Source organism: Micropterus salmoides, unplaced genomic scaffold (genome assembly GCF_014851395.1).
Source record: "Micropterus salmoides isolate LMB-PRFRI ecotype aquatic unplaced genomic scaffold, ASM1485139v1 Ms_hic_scaffold_16, whole genome shotgun sequence".
Lineage (NCBI taxonomy): Eukaryota > Metazoa > Chordata > Actinopteri > Centrarchiformes > Centrarchidae > Micropterus > Micropterus salmoides.
The window spans coordinates 28,501,505-28,525,484 of record NW_024040707.1 but is presented as its reverse complement, the minus strand read 5'-3'; the positions used below and the strand labels follow the sequence as shown (position 1 = coordinate 28,525,484).

The 23,980-nt window shown below is 39.0% G+C and overlaps 1 protein-coding gene across 2 annotated transcripts in view; it reads right to left on the bottom strand.

Moving 5' to 3' along the window:
* Positions 1–1,915: 1,915 nt before the first annotated feature.
* Positions 1,916–23,980, bottom strand: part of gnb1a (guanine nucleotide binding protein (G protein), beta polypeptide 1a) — a 42,698-nt gene continuing 20,633 nt past the window's right edge. For both annotated transcript variants that reach the window (XM_038723242.1, XM_038723243.1), the window contains exons 2-11: positions 16,308–16,414; positions 15,354–15,392; positions 15,061–15,167; positions 11,182–11,245; positions 10,164–10,326; positions 8,884–8,950; positions 8,202–8,403; positions 7,565–7,781; positions 4,693–4,806; positions 1,916–4,146 (exon numbers count right to left, since the gene is read on the bottom strand). In XM_038723242.1, the coding sequence (XP_038579170.1) occupies positions 4,700–4,806; positions 7,565–7,781; positions 8,202–8,403; positions 8,884–8,950; positions 10,164–10,326; positions 11,182–11,245; positions 15,061–15,167; positions 15,354–15,392; positions 16,308–16,364 (1,023 nt within the window). In that variant the 5' untranslated portion in view covers positions 16,365–16,414 and the 3' untranslated portion in view covers positions 1,916–4,146; positions 4,693–4,699. The remainder of the gene's footprint in view (positions 4,147–4,692; positions 4,807–7,564; positions 7,782–8,201; positions 8,404–8,883; positions 8,951–10,163; positions 10,327–11,181; positions 11,246–15,060; positions 15,168–15,353; positions 15,393–16,307; positions 16,415–23,980) is intronic.

The following is a 23,980-nucleotide window of genomic DNA, read 5'->3' as shown; positions in this document are numbered from 1 at the left end:
ACTGTTTATTCCTGTAGACTGAAAGGGGTTTCACGTCTGGGAATTGGTGCCCTTTTGTTCGACCAAAAGTAACAGAGCAGTAAGGTACACCCTTCCTAATTGGGTGACGAAGAAGTAACCAAACGACCAATGGCTATGGTCCTGAGCCATTTGGAGGAAAAGACCCGCCCACATACCTGGAGGATATTAACAATTCATTTTGTGAGAATCAGGACTGTAAGCTGTAAATCTGAAAAGAGGAACAACTTTACAGTCCACTGCAGTGTTTTTGTTTCATGTTTGTTCTGTAATGCCATCTCTTATTCACCTATTTTTTTATTAAATTTTCTTGTTAATTTTCATCGGATCCAGCCTCTCCTTTCTCAAAATCTGAACCCCCCCCCCCCGCAACAACAGACACTGCTGAGACTGACTATATCATTTAAGAACAGTATTTTAATTTTTCTGTCACAAATTATTAATCTGTAGTTTTCTTTAGTGAGTACCGTATGACGAGATACATTACATTAAATCAATATGAAGCATGCAGTGATTGTATGCATTTTCATATTTTCTACTACTCTCCAGTAGAGGTCAACACAGACCAGGTAGTATTTTTAAGCGTATATGAGTAAAAACACAAATTCAAAAACCTGGAGTTCAACAGAGACAGGGGCCGCTCAGTATCTGAGCGAAATGCCCTTTAAAGGTGTACACAGTAGCTCTGCAGCTGTGAGCATGTAACTTCCATTCAAGTTTGAGTTTACTGATGTGAGTTTGAACAGACACATCAAAGGTTGACAACACTCAGACTACAGTTTTGGTCCTCACAATAACTACAAACAGGACCATAATGTGTCCCTTCATAAATGCTGCTGAACAAACTGCATAGCTACCTTCATATAAAAAGAAAGCTACAGCCATTCCCTGCATGTCTGTCACATAATGCACTACTTCTCCCGGAAAATTATCGCAATTACAAATGCTTTGGTATTCTCATGTGTATTTGTCTTATTTGAAAAAGCCTAATCTCAGACATTTCACACAGAACTCCAAAAATGGACTGGACAAAATTATTGGCACTTTTCAAAATATTCAGAAATGATTGTATTTCAAACATGGGATTCTCCTTTAATTTGTAATTAAATTCAGCTGTAGCAATTCATAGGTGCTGGCAATATAGAAATCAAACTTGGGGCTGACCTGTAGACACAGGGTACAACAGTCAGCTCGCAGTATCCGTCGCTATCTGAATGGAAAGGGAGGAACACAGAGCTGACACAAATACAAATACCCAGACTGGGGTTTGCCTGAACTTACCTGAGGAAGTCAAAATCCTTCTGGGAGAATGTCCTGTGGACAGATGAGACTAAAATAGAGCTTTTTGGTAAATAACATTATTCTCTTCTTTCCAGAAAACAAAATGAGGCCTTCAAAAGGAAAGAACAACGTCCCTACAGTCAAACATGATCGAGGTCTACTGATGTTTTGGGGTTATTTTGCTGCTCAGGCACTTGATGTCTTGACTGTGTGCATGGTAATATGAAATCTGAACACTACCAAAGACATCTGGGGCACAATGTAGGGCCCAGTGTCTGAAGGCTGGGTCCCCATCAGAGGTCACGGGTCTTACAGCAAAAAGCACCCAAAAATGGTTCAAGACAAAGCACTTAAGAGTTCTGTGGCCAGTTGGGAGAAGGAACCCATAAAATCTTAAAGACCTGGAGCAGTTGGCAAAAGACGACTAAATTCCAGTACAGAGGCATGAGAAACCTTTTTAGCCCCCAAAAGGTTTGCCACCAAACATTAAGTGCACCAATCCATTTATGGAGATGTGTGTAGGTCTCAGATTTGGCTGATATTGGGTGCCCATATTTATATATTTTTTTCATGACTGTATGTAGACAATGACTGTACAGAGAAGCCAGGCTGATTCAACAGTGGATAAGAAATTGTTTATTTGACTTTAACATAATTACAAGGAAACCAAACATTCTGCAACATTCTAGCTTCAGTGGTAACCGCTCTAAGTGAATCACACTCAACACAGTAGGTCATCTCAAACTGCTTTTTATTACGTCTTAAATAACAGTACATTTTAATATAGTTTCTATCTTGCATCCAGCTTTCGGTTGTACACTGACTGACTTTAAAATTAAATACAAAAGGTGAAAAGGGGAGAGGTGAACAGTGGGGGTGCAGAGCTCTACAGTTATTCGATGGAGAAAGAGAGAAAAGGAAAGGGAATTTAATTCATTTTTAATATGTTTTATTTCATTTTATCTTTTGCCAACTCCAGGCCTAACGCACAATTACAGCACAGTTTTTGTACAGAATGTCGCAGAGAAAAAACAGAATGGAAAAAATGTCACTACTGCTAAAGAAAGAGCGTCTGTTTACAAGGAGTAGGGAACAACAGAAAATTCTGCCATTCAGATGCTGCAAGATTTTTTTTTAATTTTTTTTTTATTAAAGGACAGAAAAAAACCTGTTATAAAATGTTTTTCATTGTAAGTGGAATTTTGTTTGCTACAGAAGGAATGAAAATTTATTTGTTCCATTTGAGACTGTGTATGTTTAGGTGAATGAATGTACTTATGCATGTGTGTACAATTTAAACATTTAAGTTACTTCTTAATTTGTGGAATCCCTCCCAAGTATGGACCAAGTAACCGTTTATGTTGCAGGGTTTGCTTCTCAAGTGCATAGCTTTGACATTTTAGTTGAATCATGTATGCACGGAGTAGCCAAAAACAAAAAGAGGAAAAAAAGAAAAGAAAAATATAAATACCATTGTACTGATATATTCAACAGGTTATTTTCTTAAAGAAAAACATCAAAGGACTTAATTCCATATGCACCTTTTTAAGCAATTCTACAGCATGCGATTCTAAGAGATAACCCACCCATGGCAGACAACCAAAATCTTTTTTTTTTTCGTTTTTAACTTAAAAAGTTTCAATATCATTATTTTCAAACATTGATTTATACAACATGTCATTCACAGAGTAGTAACTGCATTTCCAAGCACGGAATGGGCACCTCTGTTAAAAGAGAAACGTCCGGGCTATTGCAACCGGGCTAAAGTGGAGGTACTCCCTACCCGACCAAATCACATCACCGGTCCAAACCACGGGCAACAGAAACCAGGGAAAACAAAACTAAATTAAAGGAGAACAAAATGAATAAAAAAGGGGGCAGGGTGGATTATGATCCGATGGGTTAATCCTCATTTAATTATTCTACACTGTCGCCAGACGAAAAGGTGTAAGAATGGTTAAAATGGTTTGTTTTTTTTGTTGTTTTTCGTTTTAAAAACGAGCATTCATTATCATAAACAGCATGTGCTTGGTTAGTTAACCTTTTTTTTCTTTAGACATTATTCTATATATGCAAAGTTTAATTTTTGTGCAAACAAAGATTTGTGTACTACACTGGAAAAAAGGAAACAGTAAAAGTATCATGGGGCTAAATATACAGAAGGGCCAGAAGTGGCTTGAGGACTCCCTGTTGAAGCTCAATTCTCTCACTTTGTTCTCCAGTAGGATAAAGCTGGATTTTAAATGACATGGAGGTTATTTTAGTTGTGAACTTAAAAACATTCTTTAAAATGTGTAAAGACTAGAAAATAAAACAAAGCTTTGATCCTCATTTTAAACATTACCTGACAGTTCACCGATCTACTTCTCTTAAACAAAAAATAATAATGAAAACAATAAAGAAAACAAAAAATAAACATGGCCAAAAAGCTATTAAGAGTTAAATCACTGTCATGTAATAACCTTCACTCAGACCTGTATATAATGAGGACGCAGGACATGTTTGCTTGTGGTGGCGGCAGCTGTGGTGGGGTGTTTGTATTTTCACTTACTACAATACCAGACCATGGTCATGTGAGGAATGCACAATTTTCCCCTCCGTTCCATTTGGAAACCACTTAATTCCTCAAGCTTTTTTTTTTGTTCCTTTTTTTTTTTAGCTGAATGAGTGACAGACAATTGTGCTCTTTTAAATGAGAAGGAGAAAGAGAGAATTTTTGCCCTTGATAGTTTTTTGGGGTGTTTGGAGTCAGTATCATGGTGTTTTTGAAAAGATTGGATATGCAATAAAATTGAACATTGTGATGTTGGAATGGTCTTCCACTCAACTTTGGAGTCCATACGCCATCTGGAAACAAACAAACAAACGAAAATACATTTTTAGATTACAATTGTTCAGCAAAATCACTCATTGGTCAAATGAAAATTTAAAAAAAATTTAATCAAAAGGTTGATAGTGTGAATATCTGTTTCTCTCAGTTTTATTAACAATTACAAATATTCACAAACTGCAGACAAAAACTGCTCACTCATTTATGCACGTATTTGTGCTCCAAACTCAATACTACATCACTTTAAGATTTGACAAGAAATTTCTGAAGCTATAAGAACAAGTAAAGGCAGCTCAGGCAGGACCGTTACAGGATGGTAAAACAACTGGAAAAAAAACATTTTACATCCAGTGGAATTTAACACAGGAGGCCTCAAGTAAGACAATTCCATTGTGTGTGGCTGATATTATGTTTGATGTGTTGCACCTTCATTCCCAACCCCCAGATGGCAGTAACTGCAAACTCTAGATGAGGTTCCATGTAGCTTCCATGGCGACATTACTAAACCAGTACTGTGATGGCCGTGCACTGTTGCACATCAGACCTCTCAATTCATCATTTACCTTCAGACTAGTTCCAGATCTTGAGGAAGCTGTCCCAGGACCCTGTTGCCACTGCCATGCCGTCGTCGGTCACACCCAAGCAGCTCACCCGGTTATCATGACCAGCCAGGACACCTGCAGAGACACCAGAGGCTGAGACACAGCAACACGCTCGCTCTGTCTGATGGATACCGCATTCTAGGTAAGACTTGGATATAAAGACTGAATTATTGGTCATCAGAAAGTACTGAAGGTGACTAAACAGGCAATTGAGAATTTCTATATTAATGACCCTTCTGTGGAAATCTTGTATGATTCCTAAAAAAGGTGAAACATGGGGAATAAGGTGAAAAAAGGAGGAGGTGAAGCTGGTTCCAGATGCCACTATCTGAGCTTTTAGATGATTATTAAAGGCTAATACTGACTCAATACAATAGTAATCAACATTCCACCCACAACTGAGTCAAATAAGTGTGCATTTGAAATAGCCTGCTCACATGTGGGCCTCCTCTGATCCCTATCCAACTATTCAGTCATAGCTGTAAAGTATTCATGCCTCTACAGGGGCTCTTCACTGCTGATGCTTGCTGCTCTCCCAGATGTATATTAATGTCTTTTAGACTGTGGAAATGACAATGGATCTTCTCCTGTTTTGGCTCATACAGACATTTAACATGTCAAAGTACTACTTCACACTAACAAGCAAAAATGCATATATAATACTACAACATGGTGTTTGTATGGTCATGTGTGGCACAATGTGAAGCCCAAGGTCAACTGTATTTTCACATTTCAAGTAGAGGCACTGCATGGACATACTCCTAAAACAGCAACCACCAATGAAGAAGTTACTTCCGTTGCAAATAAATGTTCATCTTAGATTTTTGACCAATTTAAAAGGAGGGTTACCATCTGAAATTTTGTCCAAAACCTGCTCTTTTATACCCAATGGCTTTTCCCTGAATATACACTTTAAACAGAAAAGGCCATTTAATGTGCCGATAAAAAGTATTCACAAACCCAACAAAAGCAAATATCTACAATTTTTTTGTACAAATTCACATGTTAAAAAAGTATTTGGTCCATTCAAGTCAATACCAAGTAGAAAAACAGCTGGCAGCAATAATGGTCTTCATTGTGTTTAGACAGGCCTGTATAGGAATTTTCAAGTCCTACCACATATTGTGGATTGGTTGAGGTCTCCGATTTGGCCGCGCTAGGCCACTCCAGATGCAGCTTTGGCTTCATGTTTAGGGCTGTTGGCTTTTGTTGATGCATTCATGTAACACTCTACCTTCATAAGCCTTGCCAATGTGTTTCTACTGATGTGTTTGACTTGCACCATTTAGCGAGATGGCTAAAAAGCTAACTTTTGTCTAATCATATACAAATAATCCCCCCCCCCCCCCCCCCCCCCCAGAGTTGCCTTCTGGCAAACATTAGTCCAGGTGTCATTTGAGTTTTTTTTAAGAAGCATAAAACTTGTGAAGCAGCCAGGAAAAGAGTTCTATGACAATGTCTCCCATTGCAGCCATGGAGCCATCCTTCAGAGTGTCAACCCATCTCTTGGTGGCCAGCTGAATTTGGTGCCTTAAAATTTTTCTTGTATCCTTTTCCTGATGGCCTGGCCTGGCATGGCCAGGTGCAATATCCAAACACAGGAGCTGCAATTTATTTTATGAAGGTAAAAATGTGTCACATACCATTATAAATGAAGCACTGTGGTGCTATAGAGATGCCCTGGCCTGAAAATTTGGGTTGATGGTGTAATGTGGCTGGTGGTCACCCAATTAGGGCTGCTCAATTATGGCAAAAATCATAATTCCGATTATATTGGTCATAACTGAAATCAAGATTATTAACACGATTACTGATGGACTACTCAACTTTTAAAATTTGAAATGCATTATTTTTTTAAATGATTATGTATCAACCCAAATAGCCCATGAACTTAGAAATTGTAATGGAATATAACTAACTTTAAACAGCATCTTAAAACGGATGACAGCAAATCAGTGTTTCACCAGGGTGACGGGCTTCGGTGTGTGTGTTTACACAGAATGAAGCAGAGCAAGTGCAGGTGAACTACTGAGTTGACGACAACTCGTTACGTTACATAATGCTGAAATTCAACAGTGGTGCCGCTGTTAACAAAAGGGTGCGTTGGTTTTATAACAAAAGACAAAAACAGTGTCAATAATCTTTCTTCGATTAACTTGCTTTTATCGTTGGAAGCCAAAATCTAAATAGTGATTACAATTTGATTAATTGCACAGCCCTACACCCCATGTGTCTAGTTTTCCAAAAACTAATAAAGTGACAGCCACGCCCACTTTCTGTAGTAACTGGCCAGGTGCCCAGATGTGTGAAAAAAAAGCATTTTGTCCTCCACATTTCACGTTTTTCTTCCTCCACTGCCTGCGCTCACTGTTGAATTGCACCACTTGGCTTTACTTTAAAGGCTGTAGTGGAAGGTGACTAAAACCTGGATCAAGTTCTAAACAATGGTCGGGACAGATACACTCCGTTTCTCCCCACACCTCTGCTCCACATTTTTGACTGGGGCTCACACTGAACTGGATATTTACTGCTGGTTATTCAGACAGCTGAATAACCAGCAGTACCACTGTGATGAAGCAGACCTGAAAATATTGACTTCATAACATATTTGGCCAATTCCAAAAAACAACAAAAATAAAAAAACTTGGGAGGTGAAAAACAACATCAATTGCTTGTTTAGAAAAGGATTATTGTTGAAAGATTCTTAGCCGAAGAGCTGCTAACTCACCTAAAATATGGGCCGTGTCTATTGGACATATATTTTGGTACAGAAAAGTACACCAGCACAATACCTTCATCTAGCCCTGCTGTTTTGGGCTGGATGGTTGCTTACCTGCACGGTCAGCCTTCAAAGTGTCCCAGACATTGCAGTTAAAATCGTCGTAACCAGCCAGCAGTAGGCGTCCACTCTTAGAGAATGCCACGGAGGTGATACCGCAGATGATGTTGTCATGCGAGTAAACCATCAGCTCCTGGTCAGCGCGCAGGTCAAACAGCCGGCAGGTAGCGTCGTCTGAGCCCGTGGCAAAGGCGTTGCCATTGGGAAAGAACTGCAACAATGTTCAAGGGGAATTTTTCAGTCTTTTCAGTGCATTCATCCTACTTTAGAGTGATTGTGACAAATTGTAGTATGCAAAACAAAGAAATCATGGTGTTTCTTCTTGTAGCACAGATTTTGCAGGATGAAGTTCCATTCAAATGCATTGCAAGGACTTTGTCTCAGCTATAAAACACAATTAATACAGCTTTGACAGGAAAACATTGAAGTGCTAGGTCATTGTAATGGTCAGCATATGCAGACCTTCATGATTTACATCTTGACTTGCAATTTGCTTATAAAACTGAATGTGACTGTATCTCAATGACCTGAGACTTGCTCAGACAGACGTGACATGCTTTGAATGACTTGAGACTTAACACCCTTACATGATTAATATATCAGATGTAAGAGAATGTGTGTCTGGCCTTACGCAGATAGCATTGATGTCTGACTCGTGGCCAGTGAAGGTCTGTCGGCACATTCCTTCTCTGATGTCCCAGAGCTTGGCCGAGGCATCGCAAGCTCCAGACACAAACAGCCTGGTGTCGGGCGCCAGAGAGAGACTCATGACATCACCGGTGTGACCGGCGAATGTAGTTGTTTGCTGGCCAGTCTCAATGTCCCACAAAGCACTGCAAGAAAGCAGAAACACCAATGTCAAATTACAGGTGCAAAATGCTGCACAACATCTAGAGCACTTTGAAATTTGTGTCATTGCTGTGATGCAGGTGGCTGTATGAAGTGTGTCTAGCCTACGCGGACTCAGCCCTTGGGGCTTAAGGTTGACATGGCTTGCAACAGTAGCTCACTGGGAATGGTAAACAGTGCAGATTAAAAATCTCAATATTGACCTGGGATACTAACATGGCTATATTGTTTCCAGAAATGTCACTGACAAGCAGAAAAACCTACAGAGGGTAGACAAAATGTAGAAACACCTTACAATATAATTTAAATAAATACAAAAGCCTCGCAATTAATACTATAATTGAAGTTTGTATTGCTCAATCTTTGATTAAATTGTGTTGGACAGGTGACAACTGTGATTTTGGAGGCTGTACTTTGTGGTGATGCTGAATTTGACAGTAATGGGGTACAGTATCACAACTCACCAGGTGGTGTCTCCAGAGCTGGTGACAATCTGGTTGTCATCCAGGAAGCGACAGCAGGACAGGTAACCTGACAGGAATCAAACACATTGACTGAATAAACCATTTAGGATGGACTATCTTTTCGATTGTGCTACAGCGTAGATGCTTCCTTTCCTTACTGTCTGCACAGAGGAAAACATTCAATTCCAAATCATCATCACACCCTCAGAGAATACTGTGTGCGCTGGATATGTGGGAGATGAATTGACTAATTCACTACCAGAAACAGAGAACCAGCTTTAGGGTATCTCCTGGTTCATGCCTTACTTCCATAATTCATCCTTCACTAGCTGGCAGAGCGTACGTACCCCTCCCTCTAGCAGGGGAACTAGAACTAAAATGCTGACACACTTCCTGCATCATGTGACACTGATCAGATGAATGCTCCTTGCCTAAGAGCTCAACACTTTCATGAGTTTGAGCTGGGATACGGCTCGACCAGCTACTGTTTTTATAAAGACAGACACACCATGTGACAGGCTTGTCTTGGATGTGAAGATAATTATGCTTACACCGAACATGAGGCTGACAGAGAAAAAACAACAACAACATACTGTATATCAGCAAATAATAGAATGACTTATAGACTATATGATTTAAAAAATATAAGATTTTAAAAAAAAATAGAAAAAAAGAAAATACACTCACTCGAAGTGTCATCCTCACTACCTGATAAAGCTGCGTTTCAACCAGTTTTTCAAATTAATTGGGTGTTGGGTATAATCTCCTCTTCAACCAAAGGAAGAGAGAAATTGAAACTTGAGTGTGTATAATTAGTAAATATCAGCAGGCACAACTGAATGTTAATGACTGACCAATCTAGAGAATTCAGTATTCAGTCGAGGCTGCGTTTTTATTGTTGCTGATTGAGGGCCCCTCCTCTCTAGGCCTGTGATGCCTGAAACCTCACTGGGTTAACTGATGTTTTGTAGTTAGCCACAACCCAAGTTAGATCATCATGCTTGATGCTAAATGCCTTCTTAAAAACTTTCCACCAGTGTCATTATACACTACATGGGTGGTAGAGAGGGACAGCTTTAAGGGAACTAAGCTGTATGTCTATATATGACAGGTCAGCACTGAGGCATTAATTACATAAAGCTATGCGAGTCTGGGTTCCTAAGACAACTTTATTGTCCAATAATGTACAGAATCTTTTCAAACTACGAAACACTTAATAGTATGTTTTGAGTACAAGTACAGATATGAACTATTGGTAGATTGATCTGTGCCCAGCCTACCTGTGTGTCCGGCCAGCTCACGGCTGACACGCACATTTCCCTCACGGGTCTTGAGGTTGTAGATGGAACAGATGTTGTCCAGGCCTCCACAGGCAACATAGTTCCCAGAAGGGGCATAGGCGCACGTCATCACCCAGGAGGAGCGCAATGGGATAGCGTGGACCTGGAAGAGAGGAGGAAGATTTAATATTAGATTGTATGCAGTGACAGATGGGAGCTAGAGGGGAGGGCATGTGACAAAGTCTGTCCGTAATATTAACTTAACCTTTCAAGGGCACAATACCCACTATAAATAGAATTACTTTGTGAACTGCTATATAATGAACTCGGCACTTTGTCAATCTAAATGAAACTAGCTGCCAGAAATGATGGAGTGATGATTATTTGATAGGGACTTTGATGAACAGGTAAATCAAACAATTCTCCTCACAACCATTTTCTAAACGAAGCCTTTGTTAAGATTTGGAAGTCTGATGAAAGTCAACCATACACATGTTGTCATGTTTATACTACCTCATTCTGGAATCAATTAAGTCTTTTGTATATCCAGGTTGTTTAAATGTTTTTATATCTTGGATTTGCACTGGTGCAAAGAGACATTTGACATTCCGACTGGTTAGCAATAAGACTGAAGATTAAAGCATGATGAGGTCTGAGTTTATCCAACATAGTATCACAGGAATTTTAACCTCAGAAGCCAAAGGTTGTTTTTGGCTTGTTTGTTCTACATCGTGCTGCCTTTGGATAACCTGACCAACTGATATTCTATGATGTCATCTTATCAACTAGTTTTACTACTAGGGCGCTATTCAATTTGATGCTGACATTTGTTTTCATTGCTCCGTAGCCATAACACTATAGCTTGGAATTATTTGAGTCAAACTCATATGTTTGTGCACAGAATGATTAAAGCTAAACAAACTGCATGCAACTTTTTCTTCAAAAGTAAGAATGAAAGAAAAAACAAGATTACAGGCCGTTGACATTGTTTCAGTTCTTTGGAATATCGTGTTTTTACCTTGTTTGTGGTATAGCTGTCCCAAATAATGAGTTTACCGTCCTGGGAGGCGCTGACCAACAGCCTGATGAAAAGAAAGAAAAGACAGCTTAAACTACAGAACAATTTAAACTGACCATTCCCTTAAAACATGAGGAAAATTTGAACACGCAGAAATCAGTGTTTCCCATACAGTGATTTATTTGTGGCAACACAATATGAACGCCACATATTGATTTTCCAATTTTTTTATTTTATTTTTTTTACTAGGCCTATTTAAAATTGTATTTGATTGCAGAGTTGCGTGCAGTGCATATATTTGCTTAGCACCCCCTCTCGCTCCCTCTCTCAGCAGTGACTAAAAGAACTTGGATTTGCTAATAAACAAGTGTCATGCCGAATGGAGTTTAAGAAGCCAAATGAACGCTTTAAATTCAGTACCTGTACACCAGAAATGTGCCACAGCATTATTTTAAAGTTGCTGCTCAATATCCCAATTCCACAAATGGTCAGTGCTGATCCTAAAATGCATACTGATTAATTAGGGGTTAGGGTTAACAGCTTAGCAAGGTGCATCCATAATTCACAGTAACTGATGTTAATTGGAATGCTAATTTTGGCTAATGAAAAAAAAGAGGCTTTAAACCAAAATATACTTTCATGTCATTTAGTACAACCAAACAAGACACTGAACAACGCTGAGCAAGATATTTTTAGGCGAAGAAAATGTTACAATAAACTTTCATGATCTAAAAACACAGTGAAAGTTTTAGGACGAAAACACAGACAGCAAAAACAAATTCACGGCTATTTAAAAGTACACCGTGCCATGGATAAGGATTGCTATACCTCTATCCTCTTGACGGGTGGCTGTGGTAGTGACTTCTCAATCATAAAGGTAGCCACGCCGTAAAGCATACCCTGCTCTATAGTCTATTTTACTCGAAATGGGACCACAATTTACAACATTAACGTCATGCTGTATTGAAGACACTTTATTGACTTTAATGCTGACTCCTCACTGTTCTTAACTTGCCGGGAGGAATGTTAGTTACATCAGTTAAGTTACATACTCACACACTGGGCTGGGCAATAAAACAATAATGATAATTATCACAATATAGTTTTCCCTCAACAACATAACAGATGTTCAATATATAGTCAATAAATATTTGATTTCATTAATTAGAATCACGATCGAATTAGCACAACATTTTTCTATTAAGATGTTTATTTTGTTGAGGCAAAGGGACATAAATAATTACTAATCATATTTTTAAATTTTTTTTTTAATCATAATTGTTTTGAATGTTCTACCTCAGATTTGGCATCAAATGTTTGTCACGTTCTGACCATAAAGTATAGTTTAAAAACACACAATTAACCATCTGGCCCTTCAATTTTCATTCAGGGCAAAAATTTGCCTTTACACTTGAAAGAACGTTAAGAACACAAGTTATGTATGTGACTCAATCTGCCTCTGCACAACATAAGTCAGTAGAGAGTAAATGGAGTGAAATGACACAAAAAAGTTTTTGACATTGGCATGTTATTCATTCGCTATTTGGCGATACATGGCCTGGCGGAGATCTTCGCTCTTCTAGTTCTAATAAGAGTCAAACCCTGTTTTTACATTCTAGAGACAGCTCTCAGGTACCTCTGAGGTTATGTTCTCTTAACTGGATGAATTCAACAAGAGTAACCACAGTAAAGGTCCCAATGCACATAGGAACAAGAAAAGGAGTGAGCACACCAAGGCCTGCTGGGACTATGCAAATCTTAACTACCAGGCTGGCGGGAACGCGCTCACATGTGCACACTCCAGCAGATAATGAGCCACGGACAGAATGGCCTGTGTTGGGAATTTTAGACTAAAAGGAATGGAAGTATAAGCTTTCCGGCCTTAACATGAACACATTAATCTCAAATAATCAAAAGCCGTGGATGATGTCAAAAGAAGCAAAATGTACCAACTTCAGATTAGCTTAACTTCCAGTGTATTGTGAGGGAGCAAGCAAGAGAGGGTGTGTGTATGCGTCAGCTGGGAGAGGATGAACCAATGAGGTGAGATGTTCACTTTCTAGTCAGAACACAGCTCTGTCATCCACAGGTTTGGAACAGACAACCGATTTTGATAGATGAACCGATTAAACAACATCCACGTATTTATTGCTGTTATTTCTGAAAAATCATTTTTAAAATTGTACAAAAACCTGATTTGAAATCACAATCAATTTAGGACGCTCATCACTCAACAGGTCTGTTTGAGTTACTGTGATGTTGTCAAACACAAGGAGAAGAGACACACTCTTGAGCTGAACAAAATCATAGCCAAAGTAAATAGCAGCAAATGAACAAAGGAAAGCAAAAGATGTAGCCATACACTCAATTTCTTCTAATTTCTGCCATTCTTGTTATGAACTTCAGCTAATGTAAACAGCTTCCAAACTAAACCAAAGGCATCATGTTGTGTGATGAGTTCAAGCGTACAACTTTGGAGGCTGGAGTCCATGATGAGTCAAAGCTTATGCGAGAAAATAATTAATGACCTAAATCTAAATCTAAAACAAGGAAACTGTAACTTCTATCAGTAGAGCCGCTAAAAACAACAACCACCACCAAACAACTGTTTGGTCAACTATGGTTATGAAGAAATATTTTCATGTGGGATATGAGTCATGACTCACTGATTTCATGAGGATTGGGGTTATCTAGTTCTACATTCAAGCTCCCTCTGTTGACATTACAAAGTAGTATTATACCAAATGTTAAAAATAAAAAATTTCTACCAGAAAACACTGTTTTGTGGATAATACCATGTTAGATTTCTCACATCTATTGAAACAAAACTGGAAAGAACAAAGCAGCTCTTCCCTCGATGGAGCAGGGCAGTGACCTGGCTACAGTTAAGTTGGCCACAGAGTAAAGTTGCGCACTGAATAATTGTATGCAAACTTGTCTCATGTCATTTTTTTGTAACTATAAACATTGGTGTGGTTGTTTGGTCCACAGAGTGTTACACATAGAACATTTAACTAGATATATTATTTGCTAATGAGGGAAGTGGGACTAAATGATGGGTTTCTTTCTGTAACTGTTGGAAATCCACCCCATACTGAATTACAGTAGTGTCTCCATGGGGCTAAAAATAGCAGCCTTAGCCTAGACTCTGGGTCAAAACATATTCATGTGACCCTCTTTCTGGGTGGCTGAATCTCAGCAGGTACTCTAAATACCCCAACTCCTCTAGGAGGTGAAACATTAATGGATGAAACAGAAACAGGAAGAGCGGACGGTGGGTAAATACTGTGGAAGACTTTTTCTAAGGTATATGACTGGAGGATGATGAGGTGACAAAGCAGTTTGCAATGGTCTCTCTGTGGACTGACGCACACCAGCACCAAAGTGATTAACATGTTGGTTGCTGAGGTGAGGTGCTCTAGGGAAAAGGCTTTATGTGAACTGAGGAGTGTTGTTTCATCTGCCTGGGCTATCAACACAGCTCTAACAAAGCCTGACTCCATTTTGAGTATTTTCCCTACCCACATACCCCACCCCCAAAGCACACAAACACAGTAGACACTAAAAGATAGGGTGACTGGTGCATGCTCAATGTGCATTCAACAAAATATGCATCACCTATTGTGAATGAGCACAAATATTGTACTTTTGAATTGTTAAAACACTGAATATATGTTAATCTGATAGATCGCTTCGGACAAATAGAAAAATACCTGTTTTTGGATGCAAGAGTTAACTATTGTGGAACATCATGATTTGACGAGGAGCCTCAGGAGAAGCAACTAGCACAAAGACACTCAAGCTTGCTTTTATATCCTTTTCCTGCATTTAGGCAAGGGGGGCTGGGAATGAAATATTTTTAGTGTTGAATGAGATTACCTCGAGTCAGTGCCCCAGTGCATGGCATAGATTTTAGCCAGATGCCCCCTCAGTGTCCGTCTAGTGCGCATCTGAATTCGACCAACAGGGTCGATGTTAGCTGTGATCTAAATGAGATTGAGATGATCAGAAAATGTCACTTTGAGACTGCTATCCATTTATCTGCTGTTAGCACTCAAACTTCAAATAGTATAGCATATAACGGGTAACATTTCAAACATCAAACTATATTTTATCATAGTTAAATAGTAAATAATGGTGAGAGAAGATTATGGCACAAACATATTTCTTACCTGAGACAGGGTAGCATCCGCACACGCTTTCCTGGCATCCTGAAATACAACAACCCAGTCAAATCTGTTTAGCCAACTAACTCGTCACAATTAGTTTAACATCAATGAATCAATAGGTCTGTGTCGCAAACCTGAATACTGTTTGAGAACCAACCAATAGACTAAATAGTGTTCGTAGCACAAACTGTTCAAAAAATATCTATAGTTTGGATAATACAGTTCATATATTATATTGCTTATATGTTTTCAAAAATACTTGACCAATGTACTTGTACAATGTACAACTGTCTCTGTCATAAACATTCATCATATTGTAGTTCAAAAGGGTTTTGTATTACAGTTTGATGACAGTTTCAAGTGCTGAGTCAAAGTGAAATGAATATTTAATTGTCTGAACTCAGTTTAACTTATTATTAAGTTATTATTTAATAATGAAATATTTAACTATTTAACATTGTGCAGGCTTTAGCATTAACTTAATGTTAGAGCATTCATCTGTGAAATGTAGTACAATGGCTCATAATGGAATATTGTCATCCAACTGCTGTCTTTGGTTGCTGATTTATAGCACTGTAGATGAGGGTATCAGTGAATTTCACCATTTGATCAATGACAATATTTATTAAAATAATGTCACTGGCTATAAAACATGTAAAAGCTTTTTAATCTCCAAACACTAAACCAAGACAGACCTGTGTTTTTAAATACAAAAAACATCTTTATCCACGCCACACGCCAACTCTGAAAGAAATGGCTTCATTTGTGCTATATCTTTATAATGTCAATAATAATGTAGAAGCATCAAAATAGGAAGCTTCTCAGAGACAAGTCTGCTTTCATCAACACCACTTTGAAATATCAGTCTCTAGAGCATAAAACCTCAACCTGGATTTGCAAACTTATGAAAACAAATAATACCAAAACAGGCAGACTTGAGGACATTGAGGGACTTACTCTGATCTGGTTCTTGAGCTGCTCAGCCTCCTGGCGTAGCTGATCCAGTTCACTCATTTTCCTCTGCTAATGGTGTGCTTCGCTCCGCCGCCTAGACTCTTGCTGATCTGGAGGAGACAAGAATTGAGAGGCTCAACATATATAGCACATATTGCTCATTTCATGCTTGTAGTAATACACAAAATGTTTCACATAAAAAATGTTTTTACTCTGAATGCTAGTGCGCTGAATTACATGTAAAACTTTGGCCAAAGTGTAAAAACATTATGTGCTTTGTCTTCTATAATGGATTTATGGACATGGTCAAGGCAGCTGAGGGTCACAGACTATCTCTTAAATTCAATCTGTAAGGCCCAGACAAAGTCGCAGGGAATCACAACAGCCCAACGCCTTCTAGACAGCTCAAGACTTGTCCTTACCAACTTGAAACGGTTACCTAGCAACAGGCACTCTGCAGCTACTTTAAGCTTAAGATAACAAATTTGAGGATGATGTTGAATTTGTTCTCTTTTCCCCCCAAACAATGGCAAACCCTTTTGGCAGACATTTGGCCACACTTTGCAGCTGATAAGCATTCCTTAACAGCCAAGGCAAAAATAAATAACGATCATTCTTTTGGTTTTCTTTGAAATCCACCCAGCCATAAGGGGCCAAAATGTACACCCTATTGACTGTAAAAACGAAGCAAGGATTAAGACTCCAGATATCAAGAAAGTAGAGAGGCAGACCAAGAGACCAGCTTGGGATGCGTTGCACGACTGGAACCCCAAAGTGCTCAGAAGCTGGGCAGGGTTTGACGATACCGTCAATGCTCTGGCCTCTGGACTCTAAACTCTCCTCCAATGTCATCCCTGTAATCCTGGGACACAGTTGATTCAGCTCCTCCAGCCAAATCCGGTTAAGACAAAACCTGCTGATGATCCTAAAAGCAGTGGCTATCCCATTGACCCCAATCCTCTGGTTGACGCTCTTAGCAATGACACTTTCACTCTCCATAGAAAGAAGAAAAAGTCTTCTAAAACAAAGAATATTATTGTAACAATTATGATCTCTGGCTTACAGGCTTGTAGGCACACTGATGGAAGACATAAGTGGTACAACCATTACTGCTAAAGTGCCTGTATAAGTAACAGGAAGTCAGCAGACAAATCGTTCCAAAACAGTTGTCCAATAAAACTGGAAACTGCAGGATGATTTATATTTTCAGTGATCACATCGGCTGAAGTAAATTAACCATCTTCCTTTGATGCTCTCTTCTCTCACCCATTTCAACGACCAGTTAATCTCACAATTTTATAAAACTACATTTCCAAAATACTCCAAGTGACACCACAGCCTATCTGTCAAATACAAGCTAACTGCACCACCATTCGTACTGCAAACACACCTTACCTCCCTGTTTCTGTGGACTTCGATATAGGTCCTTTGTCTTGGGGAGTGTCGAGACCTTCTGAATGAACACCTTATCCTTCAAGAGCCTGACATCTCAGTAGCTACCTGCCACCTGATTGGCCAGCGCTGCTAAATGGGTCTGCATCTAAGCAAGGCGCTTTAAACCCTAATCTTGGTGATAAAAACGCCTCATGGTAATATCACTGGCTAATTCTAAGACATAATGTAACTCCTCGTGGCCTTTACGACAACAGCCATCACCATGTCAACAGATTTTGGAACCTGAAAACATACCAAACTGTAAAACCTGAACATTTGTAAAAGAAGAATTAGACCAAGGATATGTTCCATCAGTTTATTAACTAAGTTAAGGTGATTCATACAATGCAGTGTATGAATAACTCAACGACTACACTTCTACTGCTGACAATTTTGTCCTTCATGTCCAAATTATTACAAACCTTATAGCAAAGTAACCTTTCTGAATCTTTGTCTTCGCCTTATTTTAACCGTTTATTCAAATTTCGCTGAAATGCATAACTGCATGCTTCTGCCGCCATAGCAATGGTGAACTATGGGGGTGAATTGTTTGCCTTTTTGTCTAAACATTCAGGCATTACCTAATACATATCTAATACTTTCAGTCCTAAAGCTTTCTTTGTAAACACTCGCTCTACTCTGCAGACGAAAAATGCAAATGGCCACTGATCCTGCTCCCAAAAACGTACTTCCTCCTGAGATAGTGCTTTCCAGTGGCACAGGAACTATGGTGGTGGAGTCCACAAGGTTCCAAATTAGAACCGAATCCAAAATGACAAGAACCGTGGGGCTGTTAAAAAATTTGAATTTCAGTTCTGCTTATCAGTTTCTAAACACAATAACCTTTTATTATTGCAAACAACAGTTTAGTCAGTCATTTTTGTAAGGTTTTTTTGGACAGTTCAGCATAGGGCTGAACGATTAATCATGTTCAAGCAAAAATTGCGATTTGAAAGAACGCGATTAGCTAATTGTGAAGACGCCGATTAAAATGTACGTGAAATATACAGTGCATCTGACCCGATTTAAAACAGTCATGCAGTTACAGATTCATTCCGTTGTCATTGTGTGACAGATCTGCTTGCCAATCACAAGCTCCATGTGCCTCCTAATATGGTCCTACTCACCAATCAGGCGTGCGTTTCCCAAAAGCATCGTTGCTAACTACGGTAGCAACTTCCTTGGTTGGAACTATGCAGTTGCGACGCAACCGTTTCCCAAAACCCTAGTTTGAACTATCGAAGTAACCAAGTTGGTAACTTACATGGTACGAACCATCGCTAAGCGTAGGTCTGTAACGTGGGTGTTCCTTGAAACCATAGTTCCGAAGAACGTTTGTGACCACTGTCGTTAAGTTGCATAGTTTTGACAGTGCATAGTTTCACAGTCACTACATCACAGATAGCAGAAAATGCAGTGTTAGGAGATGGATTTAATGTGTTTTAAGCAGGGAATGTTAGATAGATTTTTTAAATGTAGTTGTAAAAGTACTTTTAAACATATTTGTCGGATCATGGGTAGGGTTGCATTATTTCAGTACTAAGTAGCCTATCTGTAGACCATCTATGAACAACAGGTGTTTTTCTCAGATTACCCATCTGTTCACAATAACTTAAATTTAATATTAGTCAACCAGTATAAAGGTTAAAGGACAAAACGGAGAATGTAAAGACTTTTAATATTACCTTCATTTATACATTTTATACATCCAGGCCTCTGAGGAAGATGGGCGTTCTCTAGTTTTCATTACAAACATAAATATAAAAAGGGACAGCATAAAATTCATACAAGTACTGTCATGAATAAATCCCTGAGAGCTTTCATTGCCATTATAACAAAGATAAATAGAGAACTGACAGGATTTCAGCCCGTGTCTGTCTCAATAGAGAACATTCTCAAGCTCAGCCACTTATGGCACTGAGCTATTCTCAAGACCTTGATATCATTTGCGAGGGATTGGTAATAGTGTTAAAGTGTTGACACAAAGATATTTGCAGATTAGACCGATTTTACTAAACGTCTTGTAATCGCTAGTAGTTCTTCATTATAAGTTATAGCCTATATTTAGGCTAAATAAAATTATTTGGTTATATATTATTTATTTCATTAATACTATTGTTGATTTTCTTGTTATTGCCGGTACGACTATAATATAAAAAGCCTAAATAATAAGTTAATATCGGTCACAACTGACATATTTAGGAAGAATATGGCAACGCTTTGTGAGTTTCGTACTTGGAAAGTCAGACAAACACACCTGGAAACATAGTTAGTTCGAACTACGTTAGTTCAAACCACGGTAGTACCAACAAGGTACGCCAATTTTGGGAAACGGTCGTACTTCAGAAGTTTGTTAGTTTAATGATGCATCGTACCAAGATAGTTCAACACTGCCTTCCGTGGTTGTACAGGAAACGCACCCAAAAGTGGGCACAGGGCATGTACATTTTACAACAAACAAACAAAACTAGAGGAAAATGTGGGAAATGGCACCAGCCGAACTGACACAGGCAGCGGCTGTGCCGTGGTTTTGTCCGGCGTCAACTCACACAGACGTGTTTAAGCAGCAGCGCATTCAGCCTACAAATTAACGTGTTGTTAATTTGTGTGCTACAACTATGGATAACGGCTCTCTGTGAGCCCGTTTTGTTCCGCTCTCTGCAGGCTATTGTTTCATATCCACATGGAGCATTTCAGAATAAGAGCGTTTTTGTCTGGTTCAGTTGTCCTTGATTGTTGTGCTTCTACTTTTGTTAAGTAGGCTACATAGTTAAATTGTTTATTTATGTCTGTTTTAACTGTGTTTATTGTTGATGTATGATTGGGAGTCTGCAAAGGGTGTTTTATTTTGAAAATCGACCGGACTCTCAATGCCGTTCTGTGTCCGACTTCCTGCCTGGTTCATCTTCTCTGTGCTGCTTGACGCAGCTTCTGTCAAAAATAGACTGTCAGTGAATATTGAACTTCAGCAAAACTTCAATAAAAAAAAATGGAATCATAATCGCAATATCTGGAAGAAAAATCACAATTACATTTTTCCCCCAAATCGTTCAGCTCTAGTTCAGCATAGTGGAAGTGAAAACAAGGGTTTATGGTCAACAGGCTGGTATTCCAATTTTTTTTCTTTTTTTACAAAACCTTTTTAAAATCAAAAACTAAAATCCAGTTACATGAGCACAGGCTTGATCTTTCCTTGTGATGTTCTGCTGTGCCTGTACTGCAGCCATCTCTACCCTCTTTCTTGTTTTAGGGGCTTTTTGTCTTCACTTTAGGTTTAAACAAGTGAAACTTGTCCAACACATGCCCAGTTGGGCTGAGGTCAGGTGATCAATGCAGCCTATCAGCAACATTCCACGGTTTGCTCCTGAATAAATTGTCCTAAAATTGTGTCTATGTCAGACTGCTTTGTATTATTGAATTACATCTTTGTTTTATTCACTGGCCTCTGTGCTCAAAAATAACCTGGTCTTTAAAATGCTAAAATTCAAAGCTGCAGTTAATTTGAAATTGATGAAATGTTAAAGACCTTCTACTTACAAACTCCTAGAACAAGATAGTACTCGACTGGCAATTAGTATTAGAGGTGTGATTTAGAGGTGTGATTTAGATGACTATTTTTCCCTTGTGCTGGTGGTGGGAGTGTTGAAACCACTGGCAGCCCAACAGATAGAGCCTCTTTGCTGCCTTCTCTTTCTGCCAGCTATTTTTAGAGGTGGTGGGGGAGGAGGAGGAGAAAGAGGAGGGAAGCAGACTTCACATTTTCCAGCCACTCCTATCAGCTCCGACATCTCAAGCACAACACAGTGACAAGGAGAGAGGAAGTGTAATTTGACTCCACACACACACAAACACACACATTTCTCCTTCCCATATGGCAATGACCATGCATGCGCCATTCATTTTCACACCATACAGACTTACAGGTGGGCTAGGTGAGCCTCCTAATTACAGAACATTTCTGCTGATGTTTCTTTATGCAGGGCACCGGATGAAAAAAAAAAAAAAAATGTGAAGGGACTTCTTTTCTACAAGAATTCAAATAAAGAAAACATAAATGTCAACTGCCTTTGTGGATTTGAGAAGGCAAATTTTAAGATTGATTTAAAAAAGCAAATCTTTTAAATACTAACTTGTATTGAATTTAAAATATTTAAGAATGTAATTTACAAAACGACAAACAAAACTGTCTCACCACCTTTGAACAAATGTTCTGAAAACAAATGTGTAGTGTTACGGAAAGGGACAAAAAAAACCTTATCAATCGAATATTTGTCCAATTACAGCACCCAAAATAATATACACAGTAACCTTAATTGCACAAATAATGAAAAGTGGACTTCCCTGATATTTCAATAATATTTATTTTTTAAACAATAAAATTTATTAAAAGACTTGCGGACAATTTAATGAAAAACAAAAATAAATAAAGGCTAAATGAACGCAGTAGGGAAGCCGGTGTAAAGGGAAATCAATCATAGGATGGTTTAGTTGGGTTTGGCAGTAGATTCTTAGGGTAGACGAAAGGCTCCACCCCGATGACATAAGGAGTGCGATAGGCAGTGAGATGTTCTGGTGCACAAGAGGATAGAGGCAAGAGAGGCAAGCTGGAGGACAGAGCCAGATTAAACTAATGAGAGTGAACAAGCAGAGGACAATTGGGAGGGGAGCTGGTAATTAACCCCTTGGTGAAGGGGAGCAGGGCTTGGTAAGCTTCCCAGCATTAAAGACTGAGCAGAGGAAGCCTACGCTTACATCGCCCTGAATTTCTTGGCCTTCCCAAAATATAGCTTTTCTCATCTTCTCTACAGCCAAATGTGCTTATGCAGTACAAAGCACTGTACATACTGTAGAGGGGTTCAGAACAGAAAAGGCTACACAACATAATGGAATCCAGTATAAGCTTCCAATAAATGCCTATGTGAAAAGTTTTGTTAATTTTTTGTTGAAATGTAAGTAAGTGAGATTATGTTGTTGTTACATTGTTAGGTGTCCTTGTCATTCTCATTCTGTATGCATGTATAATTGCACCACAATATTTTACTGATCATCAAAATGGTGTCAATGGGATCAGTGGGCACAGCACACACAATCAGATAACACAAGTTACTGTACTGTATTTTTAGATTAGACCATGTCCAGACTAATCACTCTAAATCTGACAATAGTTTTTTCTTTGTTTAGGCCGCTTGCAAAAACAAAACTTGGTCCTCATTGGATTGAAAGTCTGATTTTCAGTGAGATAAGTGTAACCACATCAGATCGCGTGTCCACTAAAAGTAAACGGACAAATTGCCAAAGAGCATGTAGTGTACATAGCAGAATACAAAACAGCACTCCCCCAGAAAACAAACAAATCACAACAGACTATGAACAGATTCACTTTGACTGAGCATTGTTTTAAGAAACAATTGTCTTTGAGTGTGTGTTCTCTGTTTGGTTTGTTGGGTCAGTGTCAAAGACAAAAAATGTGATATGGACTGGGGAAATCTTTGACCAGTGTTTAAGTAGAGTTTCTGCATGTGAAGGGACTGCAACAATTTTCAGTCTTCCAATCATCGTGATTATTATTAGTTTTTACATACTGCCCAGCTGTGAGACAGACACAAGGTGGGGTAGAGATTAATATTTAATATTTTATGCCCCCCTGGTTGGATACCAGCTGCCCCATCTCTTGCCTGCATGAAGGAAGCATCCTGTTGCCCCATCTTATTGTTCCTACTAACTCGCTCTTTTGCAGGATCTTAAATTCTATTACTTTAGACTGCCATTTAGTTTGTGGTTGTAGGTTTATTTGCTACTGCTACAAACATACAGTATGTTGTATAGTAGGTTATGAATGGGACTGGATTTTGTTGCAAGTCAGTCAGCAGCTGGCTGTGGCTACTGATCATCTTAGCATGCTGCCTCCACTTTAATACAAACGCATAGCCTCCCTAAGCAGGCGTTTCCTTTTTAAGGGTGTTTCCCTAGCTGTTCTCGTCTCTCTTCCCTTTGTCAAAACATTCAGCGGATGTGGCGACAGCGCACACACACTTTACAAATATACTTGCTCTGTGGCTTCTACTACTACCATTGCACTTGCCAGTGTCCATCCAAGCTTTGAACCAGGCTATGCAATCAGAGGCATTACAATAACATGAAGGGACAAAATCAGAGAGGAGGATCAGCAGCAGGCGCTGTGTGTGGTGCTGCATCACCAGAAGACAGGCCGGCACTTCATTATAAATTAGGTCAGTCTGACT